The 26,034-nt window shown below is 47.2% G+C and overlaps 1 protein-coding gene and 2 long non-coding RNA genes across 5 annotated transcripts; 2 read left to right on the top strand and 1 right to left on the bottom strand.

Annotated features, from left to right (window-relative positions):
- Positions 1–65: 65 nt before the first annotated feature.
- On the top strand, positions 66–5,012 carry LOC135401312 (elongation factor Ts, mitochondrial-like). Its single transcript, XM_064633640.1, has 7 exons — positions 66–222; positions 816–974; positions 1,218–1,346; positions 1,437–1,559; positions 2,128–2,335; positions 3,530–3,780; positions 4,116–5,012. Exons 2-7 carry the CDS (start codon positions 819–821, stop codon positions 4,308–4,310), a joined length of 1,062 nt encoding a protein of 353 aa, XP_064489710.1. The 5' UTR covers positions 66–222; positions 816–818; the 3' UTR covers positions 4,311–5,012.
- Positions 5,013–9,822: 4,810 nt separating this feature from the next.
- LOC135399969 (uncharacterized) lies at positions 9,823–10,973 on the bottom strand. Its single transcript, XR_010424479.1, has 2 exons — positions 10,838–10,973; positions 9,823–10,570 (listed from the first exon to the last, which is right to left on the bottom strand). It is a non-coding gene; the product is annotated as an uncharacterized LOC135399969 (long non-coding RNA).
- A 2,056-nt stretch (positions 10,974–13,029) lies between these two features.
- LOC135399968 (uncharacterized) lies at positions 13,030–22,825 on the top strand. Of its 3 annotated transcripts, XR_010424476.1 has the most exons (10): positions 13,030–13,201; positions 13,639–13,720; positions 14,363–14,415; positions 14,823–14,878; positions 14,999–15,055; positions 15,160–15,215; positions 15,321–15,370; positions 15,470–15,525; positions 22,312–22,367; positions 22,757–22,825. It is a non-coding gene; the product is annotated as an uncharacterized LOC135399968 (long non-coding RNA). The 3 variants fall into 3 exon arrangements; XR_010424477.1 differs by lacking the exons at positions 13,030–13,201; positions 13,639–13,720 and adding an exon at positions 13,729–14,020; XR_010424478.1 differs by lacking the exons at positions 13,030–13,201; positions 13,639–13,720; positions 14,363–14,415; positions 14,823–14,878 and adding an exon at positions 14,879–14,926.
- Positions 22,826–26,034: the final 3,209 nt, after the last annotated feature.

Here is a 26,034-nt window from a genome sequence, read left to right as displayed (position 1 = left end):
GGTTTCGCTTTGCGTTAAATCAGGAATCTTCCGCGCTTCCGTCCGTACTCGGCGGAGTGGCGGAGTCTCACAAGAAGCGGTGTTCAACCCTGGGTAGCAAGAGCAGCAACAGTTTTGCTATGCTTTTCGGCGTGTTCTGCAGGTGAAATTTGGGTTAAGTTGTGTTTATTCGGGTAATGTGGTGTTGGTTTTCGACATTTTTCCCAACATAACGAACATAAGGTACGTTGACCCGTTTCCTTCATACAGGTAGGTTTGTTGAGCGTGAGGTTATCGCATAGCTCGGAGATCACGACACTTGAAGCGTAGGTGCATGGTCGCACCCTTTTGAGAATTTCGAAATGTGTTTACTCTCAGCATTGCGTGTGTGCAGTTGTATTCATCTCGTTTAAAGCTAGGTAGACGTGCTACATATCACATAAATGTCGTAGTTTGTGAGCTATTGGGCCGCATTGGTAGGAAATGCACTAAATACGTTGCTCGTACATTTTACGTCAGTGAGTTTTCGTGTAAATAAGCCGGCAGGAAATATTCAGTAGAATTTTAAAATTCTGAAAATTATTCGAGAACGTGAATTTGTGGGATTAAAGACGTGCTACTTCGTACTACGCAATTTGAGCTGGAATTCGAAGTGGATCCACAAGGAAAACAAGTGGACCCACATGAAAAAAAAAAAAAAGTATTCCAGATCAAATCCAGAAGAAGTGTTTCAGAACAGTTGAACAACGTACTAACAGCTAAGCATTTTCTCGCGGAACCAACAGTAATTAAAAAGACGACGCTATTAACCAAAATTCAATTTGACCTCCCCACAGAAGATGATGTTTAGCCGCGTGCTAAGCAGGTATCTCCATGTGTCTGTACCAGTCAATGGCGTCAACAAAGAAGCTCTCATGGAGCTTCGCAAGAAAACAGGCTATGCTTTCTCAAACTGCAAAAAAGCACTAGAGTCTTCAGACAACGACGTTAAAAAGGTGAAGTTTCGTTGGCTCTCCCCTTGTGTAATTAAGTGTAACCTTATCCAGTGGAGTAGCGGTAGTAGTAGGAGGTTGGGAGGTACACTTACCCAATGCGCTTCATCAAAGTGTAATTTTTTCACCGATTTCACTATTTTTAAAGCAGTAGCCACTTGAAATTAGAGCCGCTACAGCAGTGATGGCCTGAGATACACAAGTTTATCAGTGACTTGCATTACCTGCTGAAGTCCATGACTGCAGGCGGAGAAATGGCTGAAAGAAGAGGCCAAGAAACAAGGGTGGGCGAAAGCTGCACAAGTGAACAACAGGACGGCAGCGCAGGGGTTAATAGCAGTACACGTTGACGGACAGTATGCAGCAATGGCTGAGGTATTTGTTTATTATTCTGTTCTGTAAGGGGCATGACAGTACTGCAGTCTGCAGAATTGGGTGCCAATATCTATGGTTGTCTTATTTCAGGTTAATTGTGAAACAGATTTTGTAGCAAGAAATGCAGATTTCCAAGACTTTGCTTCACAAATAATCAAAGCTTCTGTTAAATACGCTAAGAAGCTTCCATCACTGTCAACTATCGTCACCAAGGTTTGTACATGTCGTGTAAATATTCAGTGAGTGACCAATCCATGAGAAAGTACTTGTTTTACTTGTAGACATTGCACATTTTTTTCCAGTCCCATAAATGTGTAACCTTATGTAACATTCTCTGCTGTTCTCCATTAGCGTAGAAAATATTAATAATCTTTGAAGTGATTATGAGTTGCATTGATAATTCCTTGTGTTTGACTGAAGTTTTTCATTTTTTTTTTTTTTTTTTTCATTCTCTTTCTTGTAAGGAAGCATGGTAGACCAGTGTACTATTGGCTTGTAGGCATATCTTGCGTTCAGCTGCTCCTGAAGTGGATATGGATATTACACATAATGGCCCTCTAAGTATAGTCACACTTGAGTGAGGCAAGTCGTTTGTTTTGCCTGACCCCCAACATGCCAGTCGTCAAAATGCAAGCAACCTGTTCCCCGGCAGTACATTCTCGACTATGCAATACACTTGTACAGTCCCACTTAGTTCAGCTCACTAACAATACTGCTGTGTTGTGACTATAGTTGCTGCTAGTTTGTTTTCATTAGAATGCCATTTGTATTTGTTTTGCAGTTGAGTCTCGGTGCTAAGGAGATGGAGAAACTGCGCCTCAAAGATGGCAAGCACTTAAATGACGTCCGTGCTCTCACCGTGGGTCGTCTCGGGGAGAACATTGTCTTGAAAAGGGTCTTGTGCATACGTGTTGATGCTCCACAAGTTCGTATTGCTGGTTATTGCCATGCTGTTGGAGGGCCGTCATCCCATGACTATCCTACCTTTGGTGAGTGGCACTATCCTTGCAGTATGATATTGAAGTAATGTGGTATCATCAGTGCTCCTGCCACCACTGGTTGGAGTAACATGAAAAAGGTGCAGGACTGTCCATGACATTGAAGAAGTATGCAAGCTGTCGCATGATGCTACAATAGGTCATTATTAATTTTGTGTTTTCGTGTTGTTCCTCGTCTTCAAGGAAGCGTTGTCGTCAATTTCGGGTCATTATTGTTTGACTTAAGTTAGCCACCTCATGTGCTGCTGCTGAGCAGAAGTATAAATTTGAGTAGATGTAGGGTTTTTGGGTTTTATATTGTTGAAAATTGGGTTTCATTTCAGTACCTGTAACACCAGGCAATATGGAGAAGAAAAAACAGATTTTCTGGCAGAAAATAACAAAAAAGAAGTTCAGTTTTCAGCATCTCTTGTTCATGAGTGTGGAGAGTCTGTGCTGAACGCGTAGTTCTTAGCCTTGTCCAGTGCCTGTACTGGAGGCTGAATTAGCATTTTGGCACGTTTGCTGTTATTATTATTTTTTTTTTTTACTCGAACTGGTTGTGATGCAAATCAGGGCATATAAAAGGGTTTTGCAGGTTTTACCTGGTTTAACCACAAAAACAAGGCTTTAAATATAAACAGTTGAAATTTGGATGAAGACCCAAGTATAGATGAATCAGCAGTAGCATATCCGTGATAAAATATGCTCCTTCTCCTGTGGATAACATCAGTCCTGTAATGGGAGTGGGCTGCAAGTGCACATGGAAAGGTATTTTGACATGGTGGCAAAGTGACGTGGTGTGAGAAACAGATTTGCAACATTGTGATACATTGCAATACAATGCTCGGAAGCCATGTTTTGGGTAATGCTTGCTGCAAGATTATAGGGCTTTTCCTTCAGTAAGGTATGTCTCCATGGTATTGCGCTGGCGTGTTCACGGACCAAACTATTGAGGCAGTCAAGCATGTGATAACGTAAAGGATCTCTCAATGTCTCTGCACATCATTGTGTGGCTATTACGTATCTATATACCGTCTATGTTATATTGCATGATTGCACATTAACGTGCATGAGTGCCTAATGGAAGAAAATTTGCAATGGCATGCACTGCACAGATTGCACTTTGTTATAATAATGTGCATGCAGACGTAAAGTAAGCTAGGGGTTCTGTACTCAACCTGAAGTGCCTATTTGTACATGCAGGTAAATATGGCTCTTTGGTAACGTACACTGAAAATGAAGGCTGTCAGCTTGATGACGCGGAACTTAAACAACTTGGACAAAACCTCTGCCAGCAAGTGATCGGGATGAATCCAACTTCTGTTGGATTATTAGAAGATTTTGTGAAGGCAATGGAAGATGAAGCCAAGGCAAAGGAAGCTAAAGAAGAGAAATTGAAGGAGAAGGCAAAGGAGAAGAAGGATGAAACTGGGGAGGCAGCTACTACACCACAGGTAACAGGGCATAATGAATTCAACGCAAAACACATAGTTCGCTTATCAGCTACTTCGCTTAGGGCTCTTAAACTGATATGGAAGTATGCTTAAATATTAGGTGAGTTAATTAATGCAAAAATGAGCCACTATGTTGGGTAATTGCGGTGGTCCAACTGGTACCATGTGTAAACGGTAATTTAAAGTGAGGCTGCACAGACTGCAGAAGTATGGTAGATACAGCAAGTGCCCTGCACTGCTAGCTAGTGGATTGATAAGCTGTTGTAATCATCTGGCTACACACCTTTGTAACTGTGAATCTAGTAATGTTATGATATGTAAATAAATTTTTTTAGGCCAAGGAGGAAGAGGGAACAACAGAAGAGGAGGAAGGAACAACAGAAGAGGAAGAGGTCAGCGAGAATCGTCTCCTTTTTCAGGAGTACGTTGCAAACCCTGACATTAAGGTTGGGACGGTGGTGGCTGATAGCCAAATTGACATCTTGGACTTCGTTCGCTTTGAGTGCGGTGAACCGGAACCGGTTGAGTAACTGCTGGTACTTTCGTGTAGGCATCCTTTAGAATTCACAATTGTTGTTTGCATTTTGGTGGTTGTTGAACATTACAGACATCACCTTTCCCTGTCTTTCTTTCCCCTAGGTCCCGCGACATATTGTCAGACATTTTCGTTACTTTAACTATGCTTTTTTCCGAAGGCATGTGCACACAAGCAGAAATGAAATGTTTGTTGCATGTACTTGCAGATTATGTCATATCCATAATATTTAAGAGATTTTGCGAGACGTTCTGCAGAGTAATCTGAAACTGAACGACTGTGACAGATGTGAATCGTGCAGCTGATGTTTCTTGGTGCTGTATCTGCCACGTCCAAAGAAAACGTGTTCAACGCATTTCCTCTTATTCTTGTTACTGTACAGTACAGAAGCCCTTGTTGACTATGTCAGTGTCTCTACTGTCAGGTGGAATTATTGTGTTGTTTATTGTCTTCTGTGTTATAGCTGTAAGTGCCTTATAAATTGTAGATCACCAGTAGATAGTTTCCTTGCACCACTGTACTTATAGAACACTATCAATGCATGCTCTACTGTCGGTTGTACACAATGCTTTCCAAAGTCACATTTTGATAGTCTACACAACTGACACTTATAAAAATGCCCTGTCTACAACGTAGAAATGTAATAACTCATGTTAATGTGAGTAGCATCCTTATAAAATAAATATCCTGTCTTCGATACATGAGAAGTCATTCTCAGTGCTACGTACGCTGTGTGAACAGAATACAGTGTCAAAGGCAGTGCATGATCCCACTACATACGTAAGAGAAATGCGGGTGTGCAGTAGACGTGACTAACTACCACAAACGTGCCAGTGATCTTTTAGCCCCTTTTCAAAACTGAGGAGGAAGGATGATAAGCCCACTAAATAAGCCCACTAGTACATTAACAACTCTTCTGTTGATTACAGTGTAGCAGAATAATGTTAATAGAAGCCCCAACAACACCCTAACGAATTTGTACGTCCAGAGGATATTCAGTGTTGTTGCGGAGGAGTGGTCTGCCTGGTGAATAGGCAGAAAGTTGCTCAAGCAGAAAAGCGAAGAAAGCAAAGTCAGATGAGCAAAAAGCAGAAAAGGCAGTTTGAGGGCATTGCCAGGTTGTCTAGCACCTACAGTTCCCAGCAGCACACACAACCATGTGCAGCAGATCACAATGGATGGGCTAAAATTCAAAGTACAAGCACTTGGTATCTTATAGGTTTTTCACTGCCACGACATGAGAAGAACGTACTGCATGCATGGGGGTGTTCACGCTGTTTGCACTGTGGTTTAATGAGAGTGACCCAAGGGTAGGTGTGCTACCCAGTGCCTTTCAGAAAGCCGAGGAGTCGTTTCTAGGGGATTTTATGGCGGTGCAAGTCATCCGGCAGGATAAAAGAGAACCCCTAAGGAGGGATCACTAACTCCCCTAGATCAGAGTACATTGTGCAGATAACGACATTCTTGTGAGTAGGCAGCGCTGTGCATAAGAATGTATGTTAACGTCTCTCACATTGCAGGTAGTGTGCCTGGTGTTGCTGATGTGGTCCCAACCGTATTCCAGGGCTTGGGTCTTTGCTCAAACAGTGCAAAAACTTATTAAAAGCATGGTGCCATCCTTGATGAAGTTAACAGCAATGCAAACGGCGGAACTCTGCCATCTGCTGCTGACCCGTCGGGGTGAAATACCGAAATGTGGTTTATTGTGGCCTCTCGCCATCTCTGTCAGCTTGCAGGAGCCAAGAATTTCAGCTTGGTCCAAGTGACATCCTTTGTGCGGTGAACAGCCTTTTTTTGTTTCCTGGTACCCCTCTTGTAAGCGAACATCCACTGCAGTGCGAAATGCCTTACATAACTGCCCGATCTGTTTGGGTCAGAGCATTGTCATATAATGAGACATCATTCGCAGCCAGAGGTGCTGTAATAACGAGCCCGTTTATAACGATATTGACGGGAACGTGAAATCCGATCGTTATATCAGGGTTATCGTTAAAAACGAGCTTTCGCAAGTTCGCCGGTTGGGGTCACATCAACGAAGTAGAAGGCACAACTAGAACGCCGCTGAACATACGCGCGTTCGTTGCCAGCGCAAAAGCATTTTATCTAGCTCTGAAACGACAAAGCTTTGTGTCGAAAGCTTTTCCAAGGACGACATACCCGCCGATACCACTTGAGGTACTCATCATGCAGTGCTGTTCCGGCGTCTGCTGTTCGCCTAAGGCCCCCCCCCCCCCAATTCTTGCTTCGCGAAAGGCGTCTTTTTTTGCGCCCCTTCAGGCTCAAGGGGGGGAGGTGTTGGGGAGGGCCGTTTCCCCCCGTATTTCATCTAGTCCATGAAAAGAGGGTGCCTCAAGGATTCTATAGCGAAATTTCAATTCTGTTAGCGAACGCTGTGCATTTCTGTCAATTTTTGAAGATCTGCTGATCCTCCATAAGTTTCGATCACGCGAGGAGCGGGTGACGTAATCATAAGCCCACAAATTGCAATGATGTCATGTTCTGGAGGGGGCACTCGTCTCCTAGCAACAACGCCGGCGTCCGGGGAGGGTCACGTGGTGGAGAAGTCACGTGACGCTGATCGAAAGAGAGGAAATGGGAGATGTCTTCTCCCTCCTTGTTTTCTCGAAGGTCGGAGCGGTCGGAGGATATGTCACGTGGGGCTCCGCTAACGGAGTGCAAAAAGTGAGCCTCCCCGGAAGGCGCGGAGGGCAGATGAGAGCCGGGCGCTCCGTCGGGGCCTAACGTGGTCAGTCAGTGTAGAGCTAAAATATTTTGCAGGAATGTAAAGTGAGACAAGAAGATTTCAGTAACATAACTTTGGTAGGATCCTGACGACTCGAGATATGGTCCGACCGTAGTGGCACTTTAAAGGGACTATGAAACGATTTTTTTCTTCGTTTCGTTCGAAAGAAGACATTTTTCTGAGTCTAGAACCGAAATTTTACTTTCGTCGCGCGAGCGGATTTCTCGGGAGCGAATTTAAACGGAGCGGCGAAGGGAGGACAGCTAGCGCCGCGCCGTGGCGAGCTGCCGAGCGGAGACGCAACGGGCAACTTGACGCGACCACGGCCGGCTCAGCAACACGTCATCGTGACGTGTCGCCGAGCCGAGGAATCCCGCCAGGAGCATGCGCCGTAGGATCCCGCGTATGCGTTCATCGGGAGTGGAAATCTCCATGACAGCAGCTTTCGCGTGATCGGCAGATTTCGGCAGTGGCGGCAGCTACAGCGCGAGCTCGCGGCATTACTTGCCATTGTGCAACACCGGTGACGTAACGGGGAACCGAAGTGCGGTCCGTACAGTTACACCATCGGCAGGGAAATATGCGCGGGAGAGGAGGAACGCGGAAGAGACATTTCCAGCGCGCGCTCCTCGCACAGTGGAGCGATTTCGTCCGGAAAAATTTGTGGCATATTAGTTTCTCTGCGGGAAGAACAGTTTCCATCGAAAAAAAGTATGGGGGTTCGGGAAATTTCATAGTCCCTTTAAGAGATAATGCTGCCATGCCACCTGTCTGCTGGGCGTAACTGTGGGCTGGGGTGTAATGGGTGTAGGACGGGGTGTAATTGTAAAAGGGCATATTACCTTGCATAATTTTACTAAATTAAGTCGCGGGTTCTACTGAGCATCTATGCGCAATTTTACTTCGATCTAAGCAGTGAGTACTTTTATTTTTAGGCAAAAAATGGGGAAAGCAGTAAGCCTTGGCGTTTTTTAGGGTAAAAAATCGATTAGGTCTTTTTCGAGATCGTTTGTGTGGGGAACACATTTACTTTTGTTTGAACCTTTACTTCTGGGCCAGGAACAGGCAGGCCTTCATGGTTTTTAGGGTCATAAATCGAGGTCTATGTTCGACATCAATTATGCGCGGAAATTAAAGCGCTGATTCTGATTAGTAGATGTGCGCAGGGCCGGCGTCTCCTTTTTGCGTCCAACCCGTGGTCCGTGTATCTCGAGACCCCAGCCCCCACTACACCCCCTAATCGTTTGACGGCACCCCCCCTAAAGTGTGCTAGACATTAAAATACTTTCTCTGACAAATTTATTCTGCGTTCTCTGGAAATTTTCTGTGACAAATGTTGGGATTCAGAGTGTTACACTTTGTCATGACACTTTGTTTCGTGTATAGTTTTATACAGGCCATGGAAGGTGGCTGCTGCAATGTCTACTTCCCGAGGTGCCACACAGTAGATGCCGTGGTTCCGATCGACGATGCGCTTGCTTCTGGACACACCGTTTCTGATATCTGATAACCCGATTCTGGTAACTTTATTTATCGCTTTCGTGAACGAGTTGAGACAAAAAGTTCAGAAGACTGTATGCTGCAAGAAGAAGCAAATTCAAACTGCTATCCACATTCCGCACGACAAGGAATGGAAGGCTGTAGAATGCGGCAGTACCGAACATAATTGAGGCGGAAGCCATCCACCTGGAAACAGCATTCCTTGTGATTCCATCGTTCGAGGTAAAGCAAGAAGAAGAAAAAAAAAAAAAAAAACCTGGTGGTCGTCTGGCATACCTTCCCGACATATGCCTACCCCCGCGGATTTCCAGAAATCTTTCGCGCTACATGAGCAGGATCAAAGAGAAAGAAGGAAGCCCTTTATGAGGGGAGGGGGGTGGGGAATGGGGTATATGTTTATTAAGAAAAAAAAAAGGAAGGGGCATGTGCGTCGGTTATCTCCTTGCTCAAGATGCTCGAGTATTACTTTTCACGGCAGCTCAAAGCTTTTCGAAGCTCGCTGAAATAGAGGTCCATATTCAAATGCGAAAAAATACGTTCCTTCGTTGTTTGTTATACCGAATATTCGACATGATTAACAAACAAATGGTTGTGAACACAGAAGCCCAGTGGATGAAAATCGGGTTTACCCAAGCTAATCGCACGTCTAGTTGAAATCGTTGAAGCACTTTACAAGGTAAATCCAGTCTACCTGATAAGACCCCTCATCAGAAGCTTGAATTAAGAATCAGGTCAACGCGCACGACGTCATAGTGACGTTCCTCGTTCCTAGGACGCTCCTGATTGGCCAGAGGAACCATGCGTCGTTGGCTGGGCAACATTATGGGACCGGCAGTGGAGGTAGTTCAAACTGAAGGATGGGGGGGGGGGATATATATTTATTGAATTTAGGATGGGACAAGCGCAATACCTGCCCACATTTACCAAAAATAGCACTGCTCTCGCCCTGAAAAAGAGGGGCACGCACTACTTTGTCTCCCTCGACGGAAATTGATGTTCTGAGGCTGGAACACGGAAGAAAGGTCAACACTGCCTTAAGAACAATGAAAGAAGGAAGTCACTGAAAAGGTTAGCCAGCTGTAGGACTCGAACCAGAGCGCTGGACCGTCAATCCAGAAGATGTGGGTTGGAGTCCTACTGCTAAAGTTTTCAGCGACTTCCTTCTTTGTCTCCCTCCACCGCGATCATTAGAACACAGGAAGTCACCACGAGGTTAATCAAAGAAATGAAAGTGCTTAGATTGCTGACAGTAAACACGTACACACTCAGTAGAATGTACTTTATTTCACAGCTGGAATGGAAGAAAAGCTGTCGAAATTTGGCGTCAGAAAACACCAAGATGTTAACAGATGGGCACACACAACACGTAGAACCTCCAAACGCGTGTTCCGTAAAGTTCTTGTGTTCTCTGGGGGTGCAGGTCCCAAGCAACGCTCAGGTTAACAGCATATTTTTTATTCTTTATTTGCATACACCGTCGTTCCTTGCAGAAGAAGACCACTGCGTCGTAATCAGTCCGCTGCCAGGAACAGTCGTCACGATGCATTTCGTTTCTGCGGTCGTACTGCTACGACTGGACAAGCTTCAGGTACCCTCGCAGTGACACAGGAGACTTTCATGTCGGGGGGAGTATCAGCGATAACACCTGGTTATGACCACACTTCCTCCCACCTTTCCCAACGTCTGGTAAGTACAAGATGTCACCGGAACGGAATGGGAGTCAGCCAGGTTCTGCGGAAGGTACGGACGACCTCGTCGGCGACTCGGACGGTCGTTTGACAAGCGTCCAAGCCCATGAGGAAGTCTTCACACCTGGGGTCGCTGTGGCTGGAAGGCGTACCGTCAAGTTCAGGCGCAGCAGAGTGCAGAGGACTGCGGAGGTGCTGCCGAGCTGTTGCGAAAGCGTATGGAATGACGTCATCTGCTATAGTAGGTCCTGTGTCGCAGGTTAGTCCACGGCACTGTCGAGGGAGCTGGAATATTCCTCTTGGCATGACCGGTAAGAACAGAAACTGCGGAAACAGCAAATAAACCGCAAAGAAACAAAAAGGATGAACCACTAGCGAAAACCGCCAACTGCAGGGTTTTATGTTGAAAGCGCTAAAAATGAGACAGACAACACAACATCGAGCTATTTTTTAGCGCTTTTAACATAAGGACCATGTGCCAACACATGGTTTTATTGAACTATCTGCTCATGTTCCCTAGACAAACCAGACCCAGAGCACACAAGCAGCATTCAGGTTAACCAGCAACAAACAGCCAAATTATTCGCTTACATCGTCGTTCCCTGCAGTAGACCACTGCCGTAATCTGCCGAAGCAACCCGCTCGCCGCTGAGATGTTGCTCACACCAGTCGATGCCTCTCCTTCCTGCGTTGTGGTGCTGGTGTGACGTTGGGTTATAAGCCCTTCCTGCGTTAGTAGCCCTGCGGGTTATATAAGCTTCAGGTTCCCTCGCAGTAAAGAGGGAAACAGCGCGTGTGAGACCACTATCGGCGATAACACCTTGCTATCGCCGCGCGTCTTATCTAGCAAAAGATAATTCTAAAAGATACTTTCCCAAGCAGCACAATGTACTGAAAGTCGAGTGCAATAGGGGTGGACGGTATATGTCTTATCGATGTTCCTTAGTTTCACGAGTCTGTTCAAGGCCTTCCACCTACCCGTCCACCCCTATTGCACCCGACTTTCAGTACATTGTGCTGCTTGGGTTGGTTTTCCAGGATAAATGCGCGTGCCATTTTGCCCGCACGGCTCTCTTCGCAGTAGCACCCCTTCCGTCGTGAGTAGCTCGAGGATGAAACGTCAGATTCTGAAACGATGCCAACCAAGCATAATATTTTTCTTTTCATTTTATTTCATATAACATGCAACAACAACGACGACGACGAAAAAAGAAAAGAAAGAAGGCTACAGGATACTGGGGAAAAAGCTACATGATGTAGCTCGACGTGCCCCAGTCCTGCTCTTCAGCTAACACAGCAGTGGCTAAGAGAGAGAGAGAGAGATCACGTACTTTTCATGATATCATAATAGAAAAGAAAATATATACAAACACAAACGAAAGAATAAGCACAGTATAACGCTTAGCACAAAATCTACATTCCCAGAAAGAGTATAGGGTCACCCCTCAACGGCAAAGACGAGGGACCTGATATGACGCGGGTGCTAGAATATTGTTTGACTGATATGTGCATTTAGCAATGGTAGTAAGGTGCGTGACAGTTTCAGTTTATTATACGAGAATTATTTAACAACTGGGTCTGCAGGGAAGCAAGACAATAACTGTGTAAACGCATTCCGTTCGCGGCCTTTGGATTTGGTAAGTCTGCAGTGTGCGCAAACAGCGTGCTTGATAATTCTTTACTGGTTTCGTTAGGCTGTGGAAGTAAGGGTAATTTAAGTAATGTGCGCGTCTATAAAGAATTGCTGATAATCATACTGCTCTGAAGGATACATACTTATACACTTATAAGGATACATTCTTAATACTGCCTTATGAAGGATGCATATACTGTAACGTACTGTGATAAGTCTTTTTTTCTGTAGTACTACATTCTGTATATAGTATTGAACCTGGGGTCGAGAAGGCAAGGCAGGGCATACTTACAGAGTTTTCCTGATTGTATGCGGTTGATTTTAGTTCGTTTTTTTTTTCAACAGACTCTTCCCGTCCTTGTTGTAAAAATGGTGGCTATGCTGTCAATCTTTGTTACCCTTCACCTTACTGGCTGCTACTGCTACAGCTTACTCTTCCTGGGCTAACATGACTATATAGAAGTATCAAATAAAAGATGAGAAAGGGATGTTGTAAGGGCGGCCAGACCAAATGCCCTTAAGTTCATTTCTCCTTACATTATTCGTCTTCCCCCGTTCTACTTTTGTCTCTGTAAAACACTGGAGGGCCATTGCACGTCAAGTGATCGAAACATGCCGCTCGACCATCACCGATTATTATTATTATTATTTAATTGTACAGGTAGAGGACTTCGAAGGAAGAATAAACAACAACTTTATTTCAGGTGAAACCATTCATTGTTCGAACCATTGTTGTTTCGAAGGAAGGAAGAATACTTTCTAAGGTCTCTGTTCAAAATACGTTTTCTTCAATATTTGAAAGTGCTCGAAAGGTGCGCCGTTGCCAAGAGACACTGAATGGTTTTCCTATTCAGTATTTCTTGGCATCGCCATTGCAATAAACTCGTTTCTTTTTCTTTTCTTTGTTTGGAAAAGCAAGCCGACCTTTGTCTGACTGACCTTTCCTTTTTTCTTTAATAAATCTTCATGTCCCCCCATATGAACAAAAAGATAGGAAATGCAGTGTATATGGCCAAGCATATTTGACAAACTTTCAGCGCTGAAAACCATTTCATTTTTTTCGCTCCATCTTTTTACGCAGGTTGTCAGCGTCAGGTTCGCCTCAAAGTTTTCACAGGCCATTGTCAGGCTGTTATCTAGACGTGCGTGATCGTAATTGATTTGTCGGGGCGTTTCGCGCAATTCGGTTATCTTTTGTTCAGTCCTGCAAAGAACGGGACGTGGGAACATGCGCAGTGAATATGTTCGTAGCACAGAAAACAATCCTCTGCACTGCCTCGGCGCTCCTCCCAGCACAGCAGGGAAAGCACTGATGTTTAGAGGTATTTTCCTGCCTTTTTTTTTTTTTTGCATAAAGAACACAGAATGATTCGAAAGGCCTTCCTGACGCCAGCATGCAATCGTCCTTGGTCGCGTAATGGAGAGTTCCCCTGTTCACATGCTGTCTACACTAAGCCTAACGTGAATCAATGCTGACATATCACAGTTTGCCATTCGATTTCAGAAAGTAGTCTGTGTACAAAATCAATAGTAAGCATAACCATAAAAGTTGTGCCAATAATAATGTAACATTGTGCCAAACGCGTTCAAATGCATACTGGCTGTCAGGAATGGCAGTGTCGTGTGTCACAGCATCACGTGGTCGTATAGGATGTCACGTGGTGGCTGTCAATAAAAGTATCGGTCAAAACCAGAAATTGAAGCCGAAGAAAGTACGAAGACCTGAAACTCAAGGAAATGTAGCCGTTTTATTTTCCAGGTGGTACTCTATCCCATTCCTTGCTGTGGTTTGGTTCATGAGCCGCAGACGGCGAGGACCAAAGTATCACGTTTTCCAAAAGGTTGGCAGTGCAGGCTTTCAGGGCAGAGGGTTTGCGGGCTAGATTTGATCATGGAATAACCAATTTTGTCATTAGTAAGAAGGTGGGAGCCTATAGTTGACTTAGAGGCACTGTAAGTGTGGTCCAGAAAAGTTTGTAGTGACATGGGCAACGGAGAAGCATATGTGTCCTACATTTTCCAGATTGCCACAGTGGCGGTACCTTGGAGAGTCAACTTGTTGCAGGCGGTATAACACCACTGAGCTGTAAAAGCCACGTTTGAGTCGTGTCCGATGAATTGATGCAGAATCTTGACGAGAGGTATTTCGTGGCATTCGTTTGGATGAACTCTATTTCAAGCGTATATGTGCAGAGAGTGTCACCCTGAGGTAACAGTAATCGTGGACGAACGGAATATATAACAACAACAACAACTTTATTTTTTTTAAATTCGAAATTCTCAGCCAAAAATGAAAATAGTGAGATTGAGATAATACTAAGCGCACCTGCATACTCGACAGGTGTTCTTCATTTTGCAGGAACAACTGGACCTAAAAGCACCTTTCTGAGAAATAAAAATAAGAAACAAAAAGAAATAAAATAGCTCCTATTGAGCTGAAATTAAACACACATGCTCAGTAAAAGATGCTCCCTATTTTGCAGGTGGGATGGGACTGGAAGACGGGCCTTCGAAGTGTGGCCTCAGGAAAAACAAAGTTAGTCCTACATTCTTTTCCATTTTCACGCAAGAAATAAAAATGCACCTATTGAGCTGAAGTTAAACATACATACTCAGTAGAATAAACATACATACTCAGAAGAAGGACCTCCAAAATTTGGCCCAGAAAACATCAAGAGATACATTTGTCTTACCTTCTTTTCCATTTTCAGCGAAGACATAGAAATGCACTAATTGAGCTGAAATTGAGCACACATCACTCAGTAAATGTTGCTGTTTACTATTTTTTCGGACTGGGACAGAAAGAATGACCTCCAAAATTTGGCCACAGAAAACACCAAGAGCGTTGAAGTGTTTTCCATTTTCAGTGAAGAAATAGATATGCACCAATTGACCTGAAATTAAACACACAATACTCAGTAACAGGTCCTCTTTATTCTGCAGGTGTGCTGAGACAGGAAGGAAGACCTTCGAAACTTGGCCTCAGGAAACACCATGAGGTTAGTCCTCTTGGACGCCTCAAAAGGAACTCCGTAAAATAAAAATCCGTAAATAAAAATGCTCATATTGAGCTGAAATTAAACACACATGTTCAGTAAAAGATGCTCCTTATTTTTCAGGTGGGATATGGACTCTAAAAAGGGCTTTTGAAGTGTGCCCTCAGGAAACACTGGGAGGTTAGTCTTACCTTCTTTTCCATTTTCATTGAAGAAATAAAACCGCTTTTATTTAGCTGAAATTAAACACACATGCTCAGTAAAAGATATCCCTTTTTTTTCAGTTGGGAAGGGACTGTGAGAAGGACCTTTGAAGTATGGCCTCAGGAAACACCAGGAGGTTAGTCTTACCTTTTTCTCCCATTTTCAGTGAAGAAACAAAAATGCTCCTATTGAGCTGGAATTTAACACACATGCTCAGTAAAAGATGCCGTTTATTCTGCAGGTCGACTGGAAGAAGGACCTCCGAAATTTGGCGTAAGAACATACTAAGAGGTTAGTCTTAGCTTCTTTTCTATTTTCAATAAAAAAATGTTCCTATTGAGCTGAAATTAAACACACAATACTCAGTAAAAAGTCATCTTTATTCTGCAGGTGTACTGAGACAGGAATGAAGACCTCCGAAACTTGGCCTCAGGAAACACCAGGAGGTTAGTCTCGTACCTTTTCCATTTTCAGTGAAGAAGTAAAAATGCTCCTATATTGAGCTGAAATTAAACACACATGCTCAGTAAAAGATGCTCCTTATTTTTCTGGTGGGATGGGACTCTAAAAGGGAGTCTCTACTCCAAAAGGGCCTTTGAAGTATGGCTAGGTTAGTCTTACCTTCTTTTCCGGAATTGTCCACACGTACGATTTTGCTGCTCCGCCGATTTTGTTTCTTTTTCTAAATCTTTCGAGATTCCACACCCTGTACTGCAACCCCCGTAAGCCCCCCGAACGGCGGCGTAGGGAGCAACTCGCCCGCCTCCCCAAGATGGAGGCAGCGGCGTCCCCCGGCCACCCGTCCTCCAGAGAGGAGGCGAGTAATATTGACAGTGATTCCGCCTCGAGCTCCAGCATCATACTTCTGGGGAAGAGAAGCGTGCCCTCAACGAGCGGTAGATCCTCATCCGACGACGAACCGTTCCAAGATGTCTTGAAGCGTCCCCGGAAAGCTGGCCACCGCGTCACCGGTCACTACCCTCCCCTTGAGGGCACGACCGTGATTTTTGCCCCAGTCGACAGAACCTTGAACCTTGCACGGCACAACCACCTGAAGGTCTCCCAGTTCCTCACCTCGGAGCTGCCCGGGTGAATTAAAGAGATCCGCCCAAACTACTCTAAGAACATCATTGCGGTAGACGCTGTTGCGCCTTCCGCTAAAGCGTCGCTGCTGCAACTCACCAGAATCTGCTCTGTTCCGGTACGGTCCTACGAGCCACGTCCGCCCAACTCCTGCTATGGCGTCATTACTGACATCGACTCCTCGCTATCGGACCAACAGATTTTGGAGGCCATCAAGTCGGATCCGCCAACCGTTGGAGCGCGACGAATACGGAAGGACGCGGGAGCTGTTAGGCTCACGTTCCTCGGATCGAAGGCACCAAGACAAATCACCTTTCACCTCCTTACTATGCAAGTCCGTGACTTCTTGCCCCGCACCACCCAATGCGACAAGTGCCTGCGGTACGGTCATGTCGCTGCCTGCTGCACCCGTAAAGAAACGTGCGTCAACTGCGGATCATCCCACGACAGCGCTGAATGTCCAGGTACCGAACCGGTCTGTGCAAACTGTAGAGGTGGCCACCCCGCCACTTCTAGGGACTGTCCGAAGTTGAAGGAACAGCGGCGCGTCGCCAGGGAGCGCTCTCGCTCGGACGGCAGTTACAGAGTTGCGCTTGAAAAGGTGCGGAACGAACGCCAAAAAAGCCGAAGGAAAAGGGTAACACCTGGCCGCTCCACCAGACCTGGCTGGCGCGCATCAGGTAATGCGTCTGGACCAGACCCATGCAAGCAGCCCGCCAGGACAGAGAGCGACTTCCCGCCCCTACCGGGCCACGGTCGCCAGGATGAAGCCCCCAACCCGCCCTCCACCCCCGCCGCACCCAAGCAGCCCCTTACCCCCAGTGTCCGTGCATCTTGGGACCGATCACACGGCGCGCACGTGCCGACCATCATCCTTCGGGTCCTATTCGCGGCGCTCAAGGCCATTGTCACCGCCCTCCCTCAATGTACCGCTCTCTCAGAAGTCCAGTCGATCCTGAACCTCGAAAGCGAAATCGACTCACTCCTCCAAGTCGATCTAGGCCGACACTAGGCCCCCCACCACTCACCACCACGACTCATCGACCACCACACATACAGTCATGCAATACCAAGAGGCGACAATCTTCCAATGGAACGCGAGGAGCCTCCAGACCGAAGTGTCTGACTTTCGCCAGTTTGTTTGGCGCCACAAGTTCCCGCTTTTGTGCATCTCCGAATGTGGAATCACCGAGGCTTTCCGCCTATCGAACTACCTCACGTTTACCTCCAGCTCCCATGGACAGAGATGCCGTGTCGCGCTGTTCGTGCGCTCCGACATCCCTGCCATTAAGCGGCCGGTCCCCACCGAGGGTACTGGGGAGTATGTCTGCTGTTCCGTACATATGGGCGACCTCGTGCTCACGGTGATATCTCTGTACCTGCCTCCTGCTACAGCCTATGACGTCAACGACCTGGCTGCTCTACTCGACAGCGTGCCGTCTCCGTGTCTTCTCTGTGGCGACTTTAATGCCCATAACACCATCTGGGGCAGCACACGTACGGACGCTCGGGGCGCGCGCCTTGCGGCTCTATTCGAGGAACGGGACCTCCTTGTTCTGAACTATGGCTCCCCTACGTTCCTTAAGTCCACGTACCTTTCTTCGTGCCTGGACCTCACCGTCGTCTCCTCCCCCATTGAACGGCTCTTCAGGTGGGGCGTCGACGCCGACTCGCTCGGAAGCGACCACCTTCCCGTCCTGGTTAGCGTACTGGGACCCCGGCGGGCCTGCCCCTCTCATCGTGTGAAGAGGACAGACTGCAGTGCTACAGGTCTACACTCAGGTCCCACGTGGCTGACCATGCTCCGGACAATATGGAGGACTTCTCCCGAGAAGTCGTGTGTGCCGTGGACGCCGCAACGACAGTCCTTACCTGACCCTCTAAGTTCACGGCCGTCGACGCGGAATATGAACGACTCCGTGCCATACGGCGCCGCGCTAAGCGTCGTGCCCGCCGTACCTATTTAAACTGTGTACACGTTTAAATAGGCGTGTCCAACCTACATCCGTGAAGCCCGAAACATACAAACGGAAATACAAAGGCGTTTATACCAGCTCCCGTGGCGTAGTGGTTAGGATGATCGCTTTCGCTGACTGGGAGGTGACACGGGTTCGAATCCTGTCACCGGCTGTGCTGTCTCAGGTTTTCCCTGGGTTTTCCGAAGACTTTCCAGACGAATGTCGGCACAGTTCCCCCTGAAGTCGGCACGGACGCATACTAACCACCCTGTCCCCCACTCCTTCCTGCTGTACTCTCTCCATCTGTTCACGTCTGTACGCCGCTCATAGCCACAGTTGCTTCGCGGCGCTAACACGGAATTTAAAAAAACAAAGGCGTTTACGCACACTAGCGCGGAATCATTGGAGAAACTTTGCATCATCTTTGTCCCCCCGCACCCCGCTCTCCCAGATATGGACTGTCCTGTACGGCCTCGCAACACCAGTCACCCATGCAGCGACACCCGTTTCGGTCGCTTGCAGTATCCTCTGGACAGCTCGAAGTCCAGGTCACCGAGGAGTTCTGTTCGCGCTTGACGTCAGCGCCGGCCAACGCCCTTACGTTACCTTGTGATATTCCTATAGCGTTTGAGCCGTCGACGGAGCCATGCTTAGACGCTCCCTTCTCCCTCTTTGAGCTCGAGTCCGCCATAGCACAATCACCCATGCACACCTCTCCAGGGGCAGACCAGGCCACGTACAAGGCACTCCGCAATCTCCCTCGCGGCGGGCGCGAAGCCCTCCTCAAACTCTTTAACGAATCATGGCGTTCAGGATGCGTCCCGCAGCAGTGGAAAACGGCGATGGTGGTTCCCATCCTCAAACCAGGGAAATCCCCTCATAACATCGACTCCTTCAGGCCAATAGCCCGACAAGCTGCGTCGGAAAGGTTATGGAGCGCATGGTATCCTCCCGCCTCAACTGGTACCTCGAGTCCACGATGTTCTTCCCTGGAGCCATGGCAGGTGTTCGGCAAGGCAGGTCGTCAATTGACAATGTCATCGACATTGTCTCCAGCACACAGCAAGCACGCTCTGAAGGGAAGCTCACTGTGGTGGTCTGCCTATACGTCATGAAGCCCTACGACAGCGTCCTCCACAGCACCATCGTCGCGACGCTTCAAGAAGCGGGAGTGGGCAACCGCCCGCTCTCGTGGATACAAGATTTCCTCTGCAACCGGTCCCTGTTTATTCGTACTGCCGACGGCGACACCGCTACCTTTGCTGTGCAGCGCGGCGTTCCGCAGGGCTGTGTGCTCAGTTCCCTCTTCTTTAATGTCATCATGGCCTCCCTCCCTTCGCAAATAAGTACTGATGTCAACGTTACGATCTATGCGGACGACATTTGCATTTGGACGTCATCCACCCGAGTCCTACCTCTCCGACCGTGGTCTCTCCGTGTCCCCATGCAAAACGTCGGCCATGGCCTTCTCTCGCCGTTCCTTCCAGAATTACCCCCGTCGAGTTGCGGGAGCGCAGCTCAGCTTTGTCCGACAGTGCACATACCTAGGCATAACCATTGACGCAGGGCTATCGTGGTCGCAAAATGTCAGGGCCCTGTCTTCCAAAGCCAACATCCTCGTAAATGTGCTGCGCCGCATCTCCGGCGCCTCCTGGGGCCCGTCGTACGCTGACCTCCGCCATGTGCACAACTCGCTCACGCTGGGCGCTCTCCGCTACAGCCTCCCGGTCCTGCATGGTGTTGGCCGTACAGGAGAGCGGGAACTCTTAAACATCCAGGCCCGTAGCCTCCGTATCTGTCTCGGCGTCCCAAGGACGTCCGAAACCTTCTGGGTCCTTGCAGAGGCGGGAGAATCCCCGGCCCCCATCCTCCGCAACAAGGAGACCCTCTGAACCTACGCGCGCTTCATCACACGGCACCCCCTGCATCACCTGCGAACGATACCGCAGAAGTACCCGGACTCTGCCTTCGGCGACGCCATTTGCAGACTCAACGGGCGCCTTCCGCCTGCACCGGCGGGGTCGTTCGCACACCCTATCCCAGACAGCACACCATCTCCTACGGACGTCCGAAATAGATCCCAATGTCCATATCCGAAAACTGACCTCCGTGGGACTCTCCTCGGATATTTGTGGAAGGATATCTGTAGCCGTATATCCGCAGGAGGTCCTGTTGCGGCCGTTTCACGGATTATCCGAATCAGCTCCGTGATGGGATGCTGTACGGATCATGTATTTGAAGAGAGAGAGAAACGCGGGACGATGTAACACTGCAGAAATTCGGCTTTCCATGAACCAACTCACTTTCTCAAGCTACTTGACTAAGAAACAGAGACATTACCTCTACGCCGACTTAATACACCAAACAATTTCTCATTTTGCCGTTGTTTGTGCACGCAATCGAATTAAACTTAGACAGCTCACCCTTCATTTCGACTCACAGGCGAACAGGGATCTCGAATGTGTAGAAGCTCGCGAGAACACCAATGTACAGTGTCTGTTCCCTGTTTGGAAGTGAATGCAACTTCATTTCCAAAGCATTTCGGCTGAGTGGCCCAATCTCTTGTTGCTGTTTCTTCTTTCTTTTCTTTTTTCTTTTTATTTATTTTTTATTTTGAAACGCCGAGCTGATTTTCCCTCAAGGGAAGCAAAGCGGAGCAACAGAAAGTGAAACGAGCGGCGACGGTGGCAGATGTTAAAAAAATGGCGGAAACACGCTTTATATTTTACTACAAAGCGTATACTGACTTCTGAAAAATAACAAAGTAACACGCGCTCGAGATACGCGCTACATCCCTGAGAGCTCCTGTTTCTGTCCGTATCTCCTGGTTATGTCCGCAAAGTGCACGTTCGTAGGAAGATCGAAGCCCGGCCAAGTGGATCTCCGTAGTATCTCCACTGGAGGAATTTCATTATTCTGCGGATATCCGTATCTCCGTGAAAGTATATCCGACGGACATCCGTAGGACAGAATTTTCTGACTGGGATGTGGACCTTCGACCGACCCACAACGATAACACGCATCCCCGGCCTCCCTCGCAAGCATGACACACCCACGGGGGTCGCGCGGCAGCTCGCGTTGGAGCACATTTACTCGCTTCATGACCAGCGAGTACCCATATACACTGATGGCTCGGTGATACCAGGCGGGTCGGCAGCAGCCTTCTCCCTCACGCCCACTGCAGCCGTGGGTTCAAACTCCCGTACGAGACTTCATCCACCGAAACCGAAATGATCGCCATTCATGAAGCCCTCGTTCATCTCGGCATCCGCCCCCGCACCATGGACCATCTTTACAGACAGCAAGGCGGCGCTAGAAGTGCTGTCATCATTCTCGATCCCCCTTGTTCAGGACATTGGCGCGCTCATCGTTCAGTGCCTCAGCCGTCTCGCCCGCGCGGGCCACAGCGTTTGGCTTCAGTGGGTCCCCGGTCACACAGGCCTCCCCGGCAACACATCCGCCGACGCCGCTGCGAAGCAGGCCCACACCTCTGCACCATTGTTATCGGTCCCGCTATCACCCTCGTCATGCCGACTCCACATACGCCGCATGTGCGCCCAGCACACTCGCCTCTTCATTGAGAGCGCCGCCCCAGCCCGCGCTTTCCTTCATTCCATCGATCCCAAGATGGAGCTCACCATCCCACTGAGCCTCTCTCAAAGGGAGAGCTCACTCCTTCACCGCCTACGACTCAACGTCGCTAAGACCCCATCGCGCCAGTTCCTCATGGGCAACATAGGTTCCCCACTATGCACGAAATGTGGTGTGGTGGCGGACACTACCCACCTCCTCCTGCACTGCCGCCTTTACTCCTCAGCCAGAGCCGCACTTGAGCAACAGCTCACACACCTTGGCCTGCACCTCACGCTGCGGACCTTACTCGGCCCCGTGCAGCGCGCCCGACAGTGCGTAGTCACCAGACTGCTCCTCCGTTGCCTCGCTGCAACCGACCTACTGGTCGCCCTGTGAACCGGACTGTGCCCGCCTGAGTACTCTCTCTCTCTGTTTTTTTTTTTTTTTTGAATAGCAAGCCGACACCCTGTCTGGCTGACCTTTCCCTCGTTCATCTTCTTTGTTATCATTAAATACCCCCCCCCCTTCTTTTCCATTTTCAGTGAAGAAATAAAAATGCTCCTATTGAGCTGAAATTCAACACACAAAACTCAGTAAAAGGTCCTCTTTATTCTGCAGGTGTAGGGAGACAGGAAGGAAGACCTCCGAAACTTGGGCTCAGGAAACACCAGGAGGTTAGTCTTACCTTCTTTTCCATTTTCAGTGAAGTAATGAAAAGGCTTATGTTGAGCGGAAATTAAACACACATATTCAGTAAAAGATGCCGCTTATTCTGCAGGTCGACTGGACCTCCGAAATTTGGCGTAAGAAAACACCAGGAGGGTTAGTCTTACCTTCTTTTCCGTTTTCAATAAAAAAATAAAAATGCTCCTATTGAGCTGAAACTAAGCACACATATTGAGCTCTTCGTTCTGCAGGTGGAATGAGAGGGAGAACGACAGCCGAAATTGGGCGTCAGAAAACACCAAGAGGTTAGTCTTACCTCCTTTTAATTAAAAAAAAAAATGTCTTATTGAGCTGAAACTAAGCACACACTCAGTAAAAGGTGCTGTTTATTCTGCAGGTGGAATGGGAGAGGAAGAACGGCCACCGAAATTTGGGCACTGCGAACGGGACGGTGGTACTTCGAAATTTGGCCGCTGAAGGCCCCAAAAACTCCATGTCGATTCGTTCGTTGTTCAGTTGCATTCGCTATTTGATTCAATGTTCAATAAAGTTAATCCAGGTCATATGAAGCGTGGTTTTGATGGAACATTGCAGAATGTTTTGGTAAACGACGAAAGGTGAGTGGTCCAGTCTTCAACTGTAACTTTCTGTAAATCATCTAAGTTAAATTAATTTTAATATTAGTCAGAATATTAATCAGAATTTAATATTAATCAGCACTGGTTGTAGGAGGCTCTAACTGGACTTTCCAAACATCTGGAGGCCCGTAATCAAATTGCGTAACGTCTATTCTTACGAAACTGCAGCGCAAATCCCTACAAAGCAAATGCGGAAAAATGGACTCTTCCAGCAGGAGGTACACACTTTGGACGAGTCCATTAATGGACTCGTCCGGGGAGGGAAAGGACACCCCTTCGACGAGTCCATTAATGAACTCGCCCGAGGGGTGTCCTTTCCCTCCCCGGACGAGTCCATTTCTATTAAGTCACCTTGATTGACCTTGAAGGACCTCTAATTGACCTCTACTTGACCTCTAAAACGACCTTTCAAACCCAGCTAATTTTGTCGAAAAACGGCCCAAAGCAATTGCTACAGTTTGACCTTGATTGACCTTGTTTGACATTGTTTGACCTCAAACGTGGCCTTGAATTAGTTCCGGACGTCCCCGCCAGGGGGCGCTACGCGTTTTGCACAGAAAATGGAGGATTTGGGTGCGAGGGGTGCTGGTTGCGCCTATTCTACTGAGCACATCAAATGGACTCGACCACGGGGATGTCCTTTACCACCCCCCAGGACGAGTCCATTTCCCTTAATGGATTTGAGCAAGATTTTCAGGTGAGAGGAAGTCTAGAATGGCGTATGGGGAAGGGTGGTGCAATCCTTCTCGCAGTTGGTTTACGGGGCGAACGTTTCAAGAATAGTTTTAGCGCCATCTAGGCAAGAGCCGCATCCCTTTCCAACATTAACTATTCACGTTTTCTTTAGCATCACAGTGTTACGAATCAATTTCAATTAACACTCGAGAATAAAACAAACTTTTAATGAAAAGAAAGACTGCATTGAGGCTGGAGCTGAAGCTTGTGTTCGTAATCCATCCTGCGCCATTCCACCTGTGGAAATAGAGCATCTTGGCTCTTGGTGTTTCCTGAGGCCAAATTTCCAGGGTCCTTCACCAGTGTTGAAATGGGGTATTTGGTATGTGGTACACATTGTAAAGCACAAGCATCCCAGGACTAGACGACAGAGAGCAAGAAAACTGCGAAGTGTCAATTCAGATTTATTCAGAGACATATGCACACACACGCTTCTACACAACTGAAACTCTAACCAATGGAATCAAAGGAAAACTGTAGAGGAGATAGCATTGTAACTCCCTCCCCCTCTCATCCTTTATTCCACAATCCAGTCCTTCGTCCGGTCCAGTCAATACAGTCCTTTGATTTATTCCACAAACCTATAGTTTCCCCCTGTGCCCCCAAGGTAATTTCCTTCATTTCCACCTGCATGGTTTCCACGTGCATGGTTCCGGCTCAATCTAAGAACTTTTATTTTTTGTTGAAAATGGAAGGAAAGACCACGATGGGCGTCAGAAACCAAGAAAACTAACCTCGAGGTATTTTCTAAGGACTTTCCAGGCTTCTTCCACCCCTGCAAAATAAAGAGCACCTCCTATTGAGTACATGCGCACGATTCCAGCTCAATCTAGGCACTTAAAACAACCTGCTGCTGTGCTTGCTGTGAGCAATATATGACACTTTTATTTGTTTGCTGAACGTGTTGAAACAGGTAAGACTGACCTACCATCTACCTACTGAAAGGCATCTCATGTTCTCTGAGGCCAAATTTCGAAGGTCCTTCTTCCAGTCCCATGTAACCTGCGAAATAAGGTGTACCTTCTACTCAGTGTGTGTATGCTTGCTGTGAGCAATATATGCACTTTTATTTCTTTGCTGAAAGTGTTGAAACAGGTAAGACTGACCTACCATCTACCTACTGAAAGGCATCTGATGTTCTCTGAGGCCAAATTTCGAAGGTCCTTCTTCCAGTCCCATGTAACCTGCGAAATAAGGTGTACCTTCTACTCAGTGTGTGTATGCTTGCTGTGAGCAATATATGCACTTTTATTTCTTTGCTGAAAGTGTTGAAACAGGTAAGACTGACCTACCATCTACCTACTGAAAGGCATCTGATGTTCTCTGAGGCCAAATTTCGAAGGTCCTTCTTCCAGTCCCATGTAACCTGCGAAATAAGGTGTACCTTCTACTCAGTGTGTGTATGCTTGCTGTGAGCAATATATGCACTTTTATTTCTTTGCTGAAAGTGTTGAAACAGGTAAGACTGACCTACCATCTACCTACTGAAAGGCATCTCATGTTCTCTGAGGCCAAATTTCGAAGGTCCTTCTTCCAGTCCCATGTAACCTGCGAAATAAGGTGTACCTTCTACTCAGTGTGTGTATGCTTGCTGTGAGCAATATATGACACTTTTATTTGTTTGCTGAACGTGTTGAAACAGGTAAGACTGACCTACCATCTACCTACTGAAAGGCATCTCATGTTCTCTGAGGCCAAATTTCGAAGGTCCTTCTTCCAGTCCCATGTAACCTGCGAAATAAGGTGTACCTTCTACTCAGTGTGTGTATGCTTGCTGTGAGCAATATATGCACTTTTATTTCTTTGCTGAAAGTGTTGAAACAGGTAAGACTGACCTACCATCTACCTACTGAAAGGCATCTGATGTTCTCTGAGGCCAAATTTCGAAGGTCCTTCTTCCAGTCCCATGTAACCTGCGAAATAAGGTGTACCTTCTACTCAGTGTGTGTATGCTTGCTGTGAGCAATATATGCACTTTTATTTCTTTGCTGAAAGTGTTGAAACAGGTAAGACTGACCTACCATCTACCTACTGAAAGGCATCTCATGTTCTCTGAGGCCAAATTTCGAAGGTCCTTCTTCCAGTCCCATGTAACCTGCGAAATAAGGTGTACCTTCTACTCAGTGTGTGTATGCTTGCTGTGAGCAATATATGCACTTTTATTTCTTTGCTGAAAGTGTTGAAACAGGTAAGACTGACCTACCATCTACCTACTGAAAGGCATCTCATGTTCTCTGAGGCCAAATTTCGAAGGTCCTTCTTCCAGTCCCATGTAACCTGCGAAATAAGGTGTACCTTCTAC

This window comes from Ornithodoros turicata, chromosome 7 (assembly GCF_037126465.1).
Source record: "Ornithodoros turicata isolate Travis chromosome 7, ASM3712646v1, whole genome shotgun sequence".
NCBI lineage: Eukaryota > Metazoa > Arthropoda > Arachnida > Ixodida > Argasidae > Ornithodoros > Ornithodoros turicata.
This window is presented reverse-complemented; position numbering and strand designations above follow the sequence as displayed.